General features: G+C 48.9%; 2 protein-coding genes across 2 annotated transcripts; one reads left to right on the top strand and one right to left on the bottom strand.

Annotated features, from left to right (window-relative positions):
- Positions 1-773: 773 nt before the first annotated feature.
- radP (Cytochrome P450 monooxygenase) lies at positions 774-2446 on the bottom strand (the record flags this gene model as incomplete). Its single annotated transcript, XM_031148016.1, has 3 exons — positions 774-1121; positions 1176-2285; positions 2354-2446. 3 exons carry the CDS (start codon positions 2444-2446, stop codon positions 774-776), a joined length of 1551 nt encoding a protein of 516 aa, XP_031006664.1.
- Positions 2447-3926: 1480 nt separating this feature from the next.
- tropA (3-methylorcinaldehyde synthase tropA) lies at positions 3927-11014 on the top strand (the record flags this gene model as incomplete). The annotated part of the gene is made up of 3 exons (XM_031148015.1): positions 3927-4550; positions 4613-7325; positions 7464-11014. 3 exons carry the CDS (start codon positions 3927-3929, stop codon positions 11012-11014), a joined length of 6888 nt encoding a protein of 2295 aa, XP_031006661.1.
- Between the last annotated feature and the right edge of the window lie 2255 nt (positions 11015-13269).

The raw sequence follows: 13269 nt of genomic DNA, 5'->3' as shown, positions 1-13269 counted from the left end.
CGCCGTTGTGAATTTCATGAACGTTACTATGGCCGCTACTCCAGATGTGCAGACTGCGGTTGTGGCTCTGGCGCAGTACGCGCCGAGTGGGTTTCAGCTGCACGCTGATTCCTCATCTGCGTTCCCCTATCGGGATGCTGTTATCTTCGCGTAAGCCTATTCCCCCTCCTCTCCCATCCATCTGTTCCCTATAAACCCATCTACCTACCAACCCAGATATTTCCCACTAACACGTACCCCCCATAGACAAATAGACGGCTTCGCCTTCAGCACCTCCCCCGTCCCAGCACTGACGAAATTCGGCGCCTCGGTACGCGATCTACTGCACAAGGGCAGCGGAAAGACAGAGCTGCAGACATATGTCCATTTCGCGAATGGAGATGAGTGCGAGGCCGCGTGGTATACGCAGGGGAAACTTAGTCTGCTGAAGACGCTGAAGGCGCATTATGACCCGCATTCGCTGTTTTCGTACTATAATGCTGTTGCTGTTGGGAGAAATTCTGGTAATTTTACACGTTGAATAGAATAGATTAGATGGGATTTTAATAGATGTTTTTGATATTGTTTATTTGTCTTGTGAGTTTATGACTTATGGAAGATAAGGTACCTTAAGGTAGATGGTGTCCCTTTTAATGTGGCATTTCTCGCTTACATTCATTCTTTCACATCCCCCTTTATAAGTTTCACTGTCTGTCTATCTGGTCCTAACAATTCATTTTCCAACTACAGCTCGCTCCAAGATAAACCAAAATCGAAGAAGAAAAAAACTCTTCTCACTTCCCCCCACGGTACTTCTCAAGTCGAACCGGCAACGGCTTCGGCTCAAACACCAAATACGCCTTCTGCTCCAACCAATCCTCCTGCGCGCCCACCATCTCCACCTCGAAATTCCACAGCACCTTGGCCAGGATAACCCTCGCCTGCGCCATGAACACCTTCCACCCCAGACAGTTCCTCGGGCCGGTGGAGAAGGGCACGAAGGCGGCTTTGACGTCTTTTTCGAAGACGGCGTTGTAGCGCGGGTCCGAGGCGGCGAGGAAGCGCTCGGGGTGGAAGACGCGCGGTTCGTGCCAGAGGGAGGGGCTGTTTTGGATGTTTTGCAGGTTGATACCTACTACGGACTATGGGGAGTTAAGTCGGGGTTGTGAATAAGGGGTTGAGTAGGGAGTGCTTACATTTCCGGGGATAAAGTCACCGTCGATTACTCGGCCTGCTGGAGGTAGTAATCGTGGGAGGCTGATGGGTGTGGGATGGTGGAGACGCAGACTCTCGTTGATGACTGCTTCGAGGTAGACGAGTCCTTGTGTCGACTGCACTGTAATCTGGTCATCGCTCTGAAACGCCCCCCGTAGTTCCTCTACCAGCTGCTTCATCTTCGCTGGGTCGCGAAGAAGCAGATATGTGCTCGCGGACAACGCTACCGTAGTCAGCTGGCAATCTGCAATGACAAATGCGAGCCCGTTGGTTGTTAATTCCTTTCTCGTAATGCCTTTCACGCCCCCCTCGTCAAGCTTCCCGATAACCGGCGTCAGGAAGTCAGAACGCACACCGGATGTGTCGCCCTTGGCGAGTCGTCGGTCAATCTTCTCCGTCACAGTCGCCCAGTTCTTCAGGCGGTTCTTGCGCGTAACGCTAAGCAGGATGAGACCGAGCAGGATATCCAACGGTGAGAAGCGGCTGAGACAATTGCGGATAGTGCCGAACTTGGCGTGGAAGAAGAAGCCCAGAATCCACGAATGTTCATTATCGCCCTCGAGCCCGTGGAAACTCTCGCCCAGGCTCAAATCTGTCACCATGTCAAAAGTCGCGTAGCCATAGAACTTCTGTATATCGACCGCGCCATCAGTACTCTTTGCCGCCTCGCGCTGGAGCCGCGATACCAGTTGCACGGCATAGTCCTCGATGATAGGAGCTTGCTCTCGTAGCGCTTTGTCGGAGAAGCCGTTGACCAGCGTATTCCGGATCCGCTTGTGCGTGTCCCCGGCCGCTGTGAAGAGCGAGTGTGCGCCGTTGAGGGGCGGCGTCTGACTGTTTGGGTCTTTGGGGAGAACGGGATTCGAAACATAGATGTCTTTCCATGCCGTGGGCGAAATGGTCGTTATCTCATCCGGCCCGATGCGCACCACTGGGCCATATTGCTCATGTAGTTTGCTCAAGACCTCCCATAGATCGCCTTTCACGACATGGCGCGCCCATGGAATGCGTGATGCGGCCCATGTTTTTGGGCCGGGGAATTTGGAGAGCGGGTGGAAGAAGACGAGGTAGATGGCTGTGGTGGCATAGTACTGGTTTTACAGACATATAGTAAGCGCTTCTGATTCTCTAACATTCAGCTTCACGATCTTCTTCTTACCAATGCATAAGCTGCCGCACAGAAACCAGCAATCTCAATCTTTGGCCGGTTCAGAAATGCTGATATGTCTGTCAATACCGGGGATGTCGTCATGGTGCGGGAGACTTCACCGATAGTGAGGGAGGTGGGGATAGACGAAGAAAGGTTGGGAGTTATGGTTGATCTACTTGTACCTTACCTACCTAGATATTATGGCTGGTTGGCATATGCAGTCTCCCCCACCCGCCACGTTCCTCGAGGGACACTTGAAGCTACTGTATTACCTGGGTATCGCTGCATGATACTTATCTACGGAGTACTGTAGTAAATTTCCAGGTACAAACTTGCCGTCTACAAATCTACTGTAGTAAAGCGGACAATCTCCACTTTTATACCTACAAGAACTCCATACTGTACGCGATTGCGGGAAACACGAACTACCGACCCGAGGTTTTACGTGAGGGATTATGAATAGTGGTCCCACTGCACAAAAACGCCCCTATCCCTATCTACAAGGGAGGTCACTACAGTACTGTAAAAGTTTCTAGGCACTTGGCCTTGTAATTTAGGTATGCTTACAGAGGTATCCGCTGAAATGCGACGGTGATACTGCACAGCATGAGAAGGCCCAAAGAAGTAATAAGCTCTAGTGGGTTTTGCATTACTTGGGTACTGCAGTGACCCAGACAGCGGGGCCGGCTGATGTTACAGTACCAGTGGGGTGGGGTACAGGGCCGGGAAATAAGCTGCAGACTGCAGGTGCAGCGTATTACTAAGGCATAGGTAGAGAATACCTCCGTATTCTGGCGAAACAGCTTGAGACTAAGATAGAGATATACCTTTCTTGCTATATTAACTTACTGTAGGTAGATGGGTTATTATTATTATTATTATTTATATCTGATTCAGAGGTCTAATAGCTAAGGAAATCTCTAGAAATGTTTTTAATTATTAAGTGAAGGCCTAACTCTTTGATATAGAGAGTATAGACCTAGTTGCAACTCTGGTAATTGCCACGTGAAACAATATGTGTACGTTACCTGTCTTCTTAATAGGATTAATGATTTAATAGTAGTATGACTTCTCTAATGTGAAAAATGCCATGTTATTTAATCTCGGTCCCTGGTCTTGTCGATCTCGGTTTACTACTAGCTTTCCCCACTACCTGTTAACGCCAACTGTAGCCCCTGTCGGAGAAGGTTAAGTAACGGCTTAGTCTACGGAGGTACTACCATAAAAAAACCCTACGATAGCCCTTGGCATTGCGTGTATTACACCATCAAGGGATATACTACAGTGTACCTTATCTCCGTAAAGACTCCATATATTATTCACTTATTGCTGTGAATAATCCGAATATACAGATCTGACCCCGGAATAATCCGGCCTGTTTAGCTAGGCCTCACGATGGTATTCACTGGAGCTCGGTATTCACTGTCGTCCGGGGATGCTTGCTCACACGGCCACGGCCACAACCTCGAGGCTTATATCAGCCGCAGCTACGACACCGAGCTGAACTAACTTCCCTGAAAGAATACAATGTATTCGTGACCTTCAATCCCCACTTCTCAACTACTCGTGATACTACCGCGCCATGGCTATGGACCGTGAAGAACGGCACCTGCTATCAGCGGCCTTCTTTTGCCCCCAAAGCAGGGCTCCAGACGAAGAGTACCTCGCTGGTCTTCACTCATTTCTCCGGCAAAACCAGTACGGCCAGATACTTCTACAGGAAATCTTAGATCTAGAAAGCATTTGGACAATATTCGAGAATGCGAGGGATGATGTCCGGGCGCTCTCTCAGGGCCCCGTGTATATCGACATACTTCGCGGTTGGGCTGCGAACGGCGAGTCTCATCGTCTTTCCGAGGTGCGATCGGGAATCGTTGCGCTGCCTCTCCTGATCATACTCCAGATTGGACAGTATTTGCGGTATCTGGAATTCCAAGGCCTCGCTCACCAAGAGTTTTTAGCCGAGATTCAGCATGCTGGAGGAGCGCAAGGATACTGCGGCGGGTTACCGCCAGCGATTGCTTTGGCTTGCGCGCGGGATGAGACAGAGGTGGTGAAGAATGCCGGCATTGCTATGAGGATCTTGCTTGGTATTGGTGCATATGGTGAAGCTGCCGATGAAGGAAACGGGACGGGAACGACAACCCTGGCACTTCGCCTCAAGTATGAAGGTCAAGGAGATGAATTTGCGCGTCTTTTTCCAGGAGTATGTACAAACAAAAATAGTAATGAAAAGAATGATAATATTAACTTCGCATGTGTTTCTAGACTCACGTTTCAGCTATTACAGACCCAAAATCTGTCAGCATGGTCGGCGCGGCTCAGAAGCTCGAAGAAGTGTGCAACTATGCCCGTGGACAAGGGCTTCAGGTTCAGAAAATGGACATTAGGGGAAAGGTGCATAATCCTGAAAATAAAGATCTTGCGATAGAGCTTTGCCAGCTTTGCAATGAAACGCCGTGCTTACAGCTGCCAGAGGCTTCTGCCCTGCAAGTTCCCGTCAGATCAAACAGGTCTGGGGAGAAGCTCCTTCACGGCTCACTGACCGAAGAAATTGTTACTACCATTCTAGCATCGAGATGTGACTGGTATGTCCTTCTTAATAACGTCGCAGAGGATTTGGCAGCATCGAAGCAGCCAGCACATACTTTTGTGATATTTGGCTTGAACGATTGTATTCCCATGTCACCATTTCATAGACAACGTCTACAGTCCACCAAGTTCCAAGCCCACAGCCTTATCGAAAAGGTGCGCAAGCCAAAAAACCACGACAATGTTCCTCTGGACTCTTCTTTCTTCCAAGAAAGCGCAATTGCCGTGGTTGGGGCTTCTTGTCGTCTTCCAGGAGCTGACAACCTCGAGGAGCTGTGGGACCTGTTAGCCAGTGGAGGTGATCGCCACCAAGAGGTTCCGGCAGATAGATTTGATCTGCACGGAAGCTTTCGAGCATCACAGAGTGGTGGTTTTACCGCCGGACGGAAATTCTACGGAAACTTCATTGATGATGTGCAAAGGTTCGACAATTCCTTCTTCGGAATGAATCCCAGAGAGGCTGCAAATCTAGATCCTCAACAACGCATTCTTCTAGAACTCTCTTTCGAGGCCTTGGACGCTTCGGGCTACCTCTCAAAGCATCGTCGGGAAGCGGGGGATAACGTGGGCTGTTTCATTGGCGCCAGCCTCGTGGAATATCTGGATAATACGAATGCACACGGCCCAACGGCATATACTGCCACCGGCACGATCCGAGCTTTTCTTTGTGGCAGGTTGAGTCATTACTATGGATGGCGTGGTCCATCCGAGGTGATTGACACTGCTTGTTCGTCATCAGGAGTAGCAATCAACCGAGCTTGCAAAGCAATCCAGACTGGAGAATGTAACTTGGCCCTGGCTGGTGGGATCAATATAATAACTGGCATCAATAATTATCTCGATCTGGGCAAAGCCGGGTTTCTGAGCCCTACTGGACAGTGTAAGCCATTTGACCAGTCCGCAGATGGCTACTGCCGCTCTGATGGCGCGGGGCTCGTAGTGTTGAAGAAGCTCAAGCAAGCCATTATTGATGGTGACCATATCATGGGAGTCATTCCTGGCATTGCGACAAATCAGGGTGGGTTGTCTGCTTCGATCACTGTGCCAGATTCTGGGGCACAACAAGCGCTGTATCAAAGAGTGATCCAGCAATCTGGTCTTCAGCCTGACCAGGTCACATATATCGAAAGCCATGGCACTGGAACGCAGGCAGGGGATCCCCTGGAGATGGATAGTATACGCTCTGTATTTGGAAGCCCCTCCAGATCCGATACTGCCTATGTCGGTTCTGTCAAAGGGAACATCGGTCACTGTGAGACTGCGGCCGGTGTCGCAAGCTTGCTTACAGTTCTAGCCATGTTAAAACATGGCCAGCTTCCACCACAAGCCAATCACCAGAGACTAAACCCAAAGATACCTCCTTTGAGAGAAGATGGTCTGGATATTACTCAGAGCCTGCGGCCTTGGGACGCGCCTTTCCGTGCAGCACTTGTTAACAGTTACGGTGCAGCAGGGTCAAATTGCGCTCTTCTGTGCTGTGAAATACCCCAGCAGGAAGCAAACAAAAGTCATGCTACAGACAGCGAGATGTCATTTCCCATTATGCTCAGCGCTGCCTCCCAGGAAACCCTTTTGGATAGTGCACGAGTACTAGGTGCGCATTTGCGGGAAAACTCGACCAATCTGAATATTGGAGATATTTCATTTACCCTAAACGAAAAAAGAAAACAGCACAAGTACTGCATGAGCACAACGTCTACAAGTTTGGACGACTTGGCCAAGCAGCTATTTTCCTTAGAGCCTTCCGCCTGTTTCGAATTTTGCCAAAGCTCCAAGCCTATAGTGCTGTGCTTCAGCGGACAAAGTAGCAACAAAGTTGCGTTGGATAAGACGCTATATGAGAGCTTCCCAGGCTTCCGATATTTTATTGATGCTTGTGATACGGAGATCCAGGCTTTAGGATTTGGTTCTATTTTCCCCGCCATCTTCCAAAAGGAGCCGATCGTTGATGTGGTGATTCTGCAATGCAGTATCTTTGCCATGCAATATGCTTGCGCTCAATGTTGGGTTGAGTCTGGTTTGAAAATAAGTGCTATTATTGGGCACAGCCTGGGTGAGCTCACTGCTTTGGCGGTATCTGGTGTCTTGTCCCTGTCCGACAGCATCAAATTGGTTGCATCTCGTGGCCGCTTGATCGAAAGTCAATGGGGCCCTGAAAAAGGAGCCATGTTGGCTCTTCAGTGCGATATTCCAAGCTTTGAAGAAATATCTGTCCGCCTGAAGCGCAGCTCACAAAATGGTGGTTTGGAAATTGCATGTCATAACGCACCTGCCTCCTTGGTTGCCGTTGGCACTTCGGCGACGATTGATGCCGTCGAAGATTTGCTAAGGACCGAGCCAAACCTCCAGAAAATCAGAACTCAGCGACTTGAGACCAGCCATGGCTTTCGTAAGTAAACAATTCTATTTTCGGGTATCTTTTGATTAAAGGATTAATCCATTCAATACATCTCCTCCCTATCCATTCCTAGTGGACTCTTGATGTACTGTCGAAGAAGTATTACTAATTCAAATGCCCAACACTTAGATTCGACACTTGTGGAACCAATCCTTGCTGATTTGGCCACCATATCCGGCTCACTTACTTGGAACGAGCCAAAGATTCCATTGGAAGTCTGTACGGCGGAAAAAATCCCATCCATGCAAAACTACAGTGTTTCCAGCCATGCTCGAGAGCCCGTGTTCTTCTCCAACGCCGTACGTAGGCTTGAGAACTCTCTAGGAGCCTGTATCTGGCTGGAAGCAGGTGTAGACACACCAATTATTCCAATGGTAAGAAGAGCGTCCAAACAGCCGGACATTCACAACTTCCATGCCATGAAGATGCAGGGTGAACGTAAATACGTCGATGCAGTGGGCGGTATCTTGTCAGCTCTATGGAAGAGTGGCGTCTCCGCGACCTACTGGGGCTTTTTGCCGATGCATACTCGACAATACAAGCAAATATGGCTGCCACCATATCAATTCAAGAAGACTCCCCATTGGCGAGAAAATGTTGACAGGGTCATTGAAATGCAGCAAAAGCTCTCAACAAGCGATTCTGCAACTGCATCAGTCGATCTATTGCAAGGTCTGCCTCAACTAATTACACGTAGAGCAGCCACAGGGGAGGCTCCAGGCGTTGCTGAATTTTTGGTGAACACTCGGAGCGAACGCTTTAGGAAGATCGTTGGGGGACACGCCGTGCGTGAAAGACCACTATGTCCCGCATCCCTTTATATGGAATGTGCCACAATGGCCATCCAACTGCTTACAGGAGATACCAAAGATGCCAGTCTGGTTTTCGAAAAGGTTGAATTTCATTCTGGATTGGGTCTTGATTCTAGAAATGAGGTCGTGATACGACTTGAAGAGGTTTCTAATGGGCAGTCTTGGAAATTTAATATTCGGAGTTCGATGCCGACCAACCCAAAGCCGAGGCAGACATCCCATGGTAATGGAATCATCTCTCGTGACCCAAATGGTATACCCAGTATGTTCCAGCGGCTTGTTTCTGGACCCACCGAGCGATTAGAGAAGAAAGAAGACGCGGAAAAGTTGATGTCAAAACGCGCATACGGGCTATTTGCACTGGTGGTGGATTATGCCCCATTTTTCCAGGGCATTCATGCTATAACTCTGGACGATTGGGAAGCAATCGCCACGATCAGGCTCCCCGAGAATCAACCCAACCGGGAAGAGAGTACATCTTGGGAAATCTGTGATACCGTCACGATTGATTCATTTATTCAGGTCGTTGGGCTCCTCATGAATAGTAGTGATGCTGTGTCGCGAGGAGAAGTCATGGTGATGGTTGGCATCGAACGTGCTGTCATCTCACCGGCGTGTAAGATGAATGAGAAAAAGGGTTGGCAAGTATACGCAAAGTTTTCGTTCAACCAGGGGCAACCAATCGGTGACGTTTTCGTGTCCTCTCCTGAGGGTGAGCTAGTAGCGATGCTTTGCGGTTGTCGCTTCACCAAAATTCTGATCTCGAAGCTCGAAAAAGCTTTAGATTCGGCGAATTCAAAAGTGCCCTTAGAGGTGACGCCCAGGAAGGAGACCCCCAGGAATGAGCTCTCTGCTGGATCGATCACAACGTCTGACGGTTTCATTACGCCAGCCACAAGTACGCCAGCCCAAGATAGCAATGATTCTGTATTGCGTGACTTGATCGCCGAGTATACCGGGGTCAATAAACTGGATATTTCTCAAGATACCATCTTCGCAGATTTAGGGTTGGATTCTTTGGCATCTGTTGAACTTGTTTCGGAGCTCCTGTCCAAGTTTGGGTTGGTAATCACTTCGGACGATCTAGTCACAAGTACTTTGCATAGTCTCAACCAGGCTCTCGGTATTTCAGGCTCTCGCCCAGTCAATATCGAGTCGAACAAGCCTAGGACAGGGGATTATGTAAGTCCTAACAGCATCGCTAGTCCATCGTACGACTTGCCGAAGCAAGAGTCTGATGGACGACGCCAACAGCTTTTGCAAATTCTGGCCGAAATATCTGGTGCCAAGCTTGAGGACATTGAACCCCCTAATGCATTGGCTGATCTTGGTATCGATTCGCTATCTTCGGTTGACTTGAAGCAAGAGCTCGAAGATGCATTCTCTGTACGCCTCGACGACTTTGATCTGGACTGCACAGTGAGCGAACTCTCGACACGGCTGAAAATCAATGAGTCAAAACTGCGAGCCCTAGATTCAAGTTTGAACCTTCCTAGGACAGATGCGGCCGTTCCAAGTTCTGCTCCGCAGCAGAAAGAGAGTGCCGTCTTGCCAAATCCTTTCGACGCTTTGAAGCAATCCGATACATACTTCAATGCCTCAGCCAACCAACAAGGTTTCCTTCGATATTGGTCAGATGTCGCTCCTCTCCAGGACGAGTTACTGCTTGCTTACATAGTGGAAGGATTTTGCACTTTAGGGGTAGACTTCTCACGTATTCTACCTGGCAACTACGTCCCTCAAGTGCCACACATGGTACAGAAATATGACAAGTTGATGAAAAGGCTTTGGGAAATTCTGCAGAAGCATCATATTGTCTTTATCGATGAGGAAGGAGACGTAATACGCGGCAGCTGTCCAATCGATTCAAGGTCATCTTCTCAGCTAGCTGAATCATTTCAGGCTCAGTTTCCGGGCTATGAACATGAAACCAATCTCATCAGTCTGACTGGCCCTAGACTCGCAGATTGCCTGTGTGGCAAAGCGGATCCCGTGTCGATTATGTTTGGAAGCCCGTCGTCTTTGAAGATTATGGAGAACTTCTATGGCCAATCTCCGATGATGTCAACGTTGACGGAACAACTAGTCATCTTCATGACGACCTTGCTACAAAATCAACATTCCAACCAACCCGTAAGGATTCTCGAAGTAGGTGCAGGTACTGGGGGTACCACGAAGAGACTTGCAGAGGCATTAGATGCCGCTGGCATCAAAGCTCAATATACATTTACTGATATCTCTCCGAGTCTCGTGGCCAAGGCGAAGAATAAGTTCAAGCAATACCCGTGGATCGAATTTGCTACCTTCAATCTAGAGAAGGAAGTTCCTGCAGCTTTTCAAAATCGGTTTGATGTTGTCGTAAGCGCCAACTGCGTCCACGCAACGACAAATCGTACCTCGTCTTGCCGCAGACTCAGAGAGGTGCTGAACGAAGATGGGTTCATAGTACTTTCTGAAGTTACTAGAGTTATGGATTGGTATGACATTTGTTTCGGTCTCCTCGACGGTTGGTGGTTGGCAGAGGGTCGTAATGCTTATCCCCTACAGCCAGCAGAGGCTTGGATGTCAACCTTTGAAGCTGCAGGGTTTGTCTCTACCGGCTACTCGCATGGTCCAACTCTCGAGGCTAATAGTCAACAACTTCTCGTGGCTTCCAAGAAACCTTGGAACACTTCGGCGATCATGGAAATCATACCAGACACTCCCCATGGACAAAATGGAGCTCATAGCATGGAAACAATGACGTATAAAGAGGTTAGTGGTGTCCAAATTCACGCAGACGTTTACTTCCCTTTGAGGACTCCGCCATCCCCTATGCCTATTGGTACGTTTAACTACCCCACTTATATCATGAAGTTCGCTGGCTGACGCTTTGCTCAAGCTCTTATGATCCACGGTGGAGGCTTCATGACACTCTCCCGGAAAGCCATCCGTCCAATTCAAACGCAACACCTTCTTGCCAATGGGTTCCTCCCAGTCAGTATTGACTACCGCCTCTGCCCGGAAATCAATATCATTGATGGGCCTATGGCCGATGTATGCGATGCTTTCAAGTGGGCTCAAACCTCGCTGCCGGAGATAGCTTCTCAGCATGGAATCACAGTAGATCAAACCAAAGTTGTTGTCGTCGGATGGTCGACAGGAGGTCATTTGGCTATGTCACTTGGCTGGACAGCAAAGATGGCTGGTTTGCAACCTCCAATGGCAGTGCTGAGCTTTTACGCTCCTGTAGACTTTGAATCTGGAGGTATGTTGCTCGTGACGAAAAATCGGAAGTCCTTCTAATGCCGTTTCATAGACCTTGATGCAAATCGCCTATCGGAGCTACCGGATCGTAGCATGAGCATGGAGCGCATTATGGCTACTCTACCAACCACACCTGTAGGTTTCATTTGGCGTTTTGTCACACCCATTCCATTCTCTTTCATCGTCGACGCCAGAGTTAGAGAAAATAATTCTAACATGCAATCTCACAGATCACAAACTACAGCTCTGCGAAAGCTGACAGTACTGGTCTCGGTTGGGTACGTCCGGGTGACCCACGCTCTGAGCTTGTTATGGCCCTTTTCAAAGAGGGGATTGGGCTCCCGCTCCTTCTGAATGGGTTGCCAGACACCACAACGCCACCATCCGAATGGTTCTCGCGACCCTCACCTGCACAAGCCGCTTCCATCAGCCCACTTGCCCAAATCCGCCAAGGCGCCTATGACACACCTACTTTCATCATTCACGGAACTGGTGACCAGATAGCACCATTCGCTGGCGCTGAAAGTTTTGTGGTCGAGTTGCGGGAGCGGGGGGTTCGGCATGGCTTTTTGCCTCTAGAGGGCTTGGATCATATCCATGACTTGAGATTGAGACCTGAGAGTGAAAAGTGGAATACACAAGTAGGGCCGGGATATCAGTTCTTATTTGATGTCGTGAGGGGCCACGCTTGACCACAGAATTTCTGCTAGGAAAGATATGTATATTAGGCGTTGAATTTAAGCTGCTAGATTTGCTTGTTCCATATATCATTGCTCATATATCCTCGTGATTTATCCGCGCCAACAATTAAATTCTACGATGTGATTGGTCTCTCCAGAGGGGCGCTCGAGTAGTACAAATGGGTAAAATATCTTGAAATTGAATCTATATATGTACATTCTTGAACCAAATAATACTTTAAACTTTTGTCTCGTCCAACAGTTTCGTTTTTCTTGGCCGAAGATACCATGATACAATGGTCAGCGCACTTATAGCCATACAAACCCCTGTAAAAACGACCAGAAACTGGTACTTCAAGATTCCATAAGCTCCAAGCCTGGTTCTCTGTGACAACAACGCTGTCGAGATAGGCCCCGCTAGGATATTGCCAATGCCTTGTAGGAACACCAGAATGGCAAAAATGGCCACAATCGCTGAAGGATCATCACTCACTTTCCTAGCCATCGCCACACGCATTGTACTAAAGCCGTACCCAAAGAAGCCGTACATTATAGCGAATGCCACGAGCATGCCCAGCGATTTCGCCATCCCCCATAGCACAAAGGTCGTAAAGGTCGAGATGACAGATGAAGTTATTGCTAGGGCATTCACCGACACGCGTTTGTCAGACAGGTAGCCGAAGGAGAATTGTCCAAGGACTTGGGCTCCGGCCATGACTGCCAGGATCAAAGCACCCTTTGTTGCACTCAACCCGATCGCAGTAGCATATAAAGGAAGATACAATGCGGGGAAGAAGAACCCGAAGTTTTGAATCAGGGTGGAGGCGCCATATATCCAGAACAGCGGTTTTCTCACAAACCCCTAGTTTGTCTTCGTCCTTGTGCTTTGGTCAGGCGGCGGTAGTCTACCCTTAAGGAACGGAATAAGGGGCGCAGTAAGTACAGCCATTGCTATAGCGATGGCCCTCAACGTCGTCTTGTATCCATATTTATGCAACAAGACCTCGACAATAAAGGGAACGAATATGCCGGCGAACCCAGACGCAGCACTGACAATCCCAAACGCCATGCCCTTGCGCACCACGAACCACTCGTCCACAAAGCTGTAGATCGGATACGTCAACATGACGAAGCCCAATCCGTACGTAACCCCTTGAGTAGCGATTAATCCGTCCAACGTCTCTGCAAACGAACCAG

Source organism: Lachnellula hyalina (assembly GCF_007821495.1).
Source record: "Lachnellula hyalina strain CBS 185.66 chromosome Unknown contig00040, whole genome shotgun sequence".
In the NCBI taxonomy this organism is placed as follows: domain Eukaryota; kingdom Fungi; phylum Ascomycota; class Leotiomycetes; order Helotiales; family Lachnaceae; genus Lachnellula; species Lachnellula hyalina.
The sequence above is the reverse complement of the archived record's forward strand: the minus strand, read 5'-3'. Positions and strand labels throughout refer to the sequence as shown.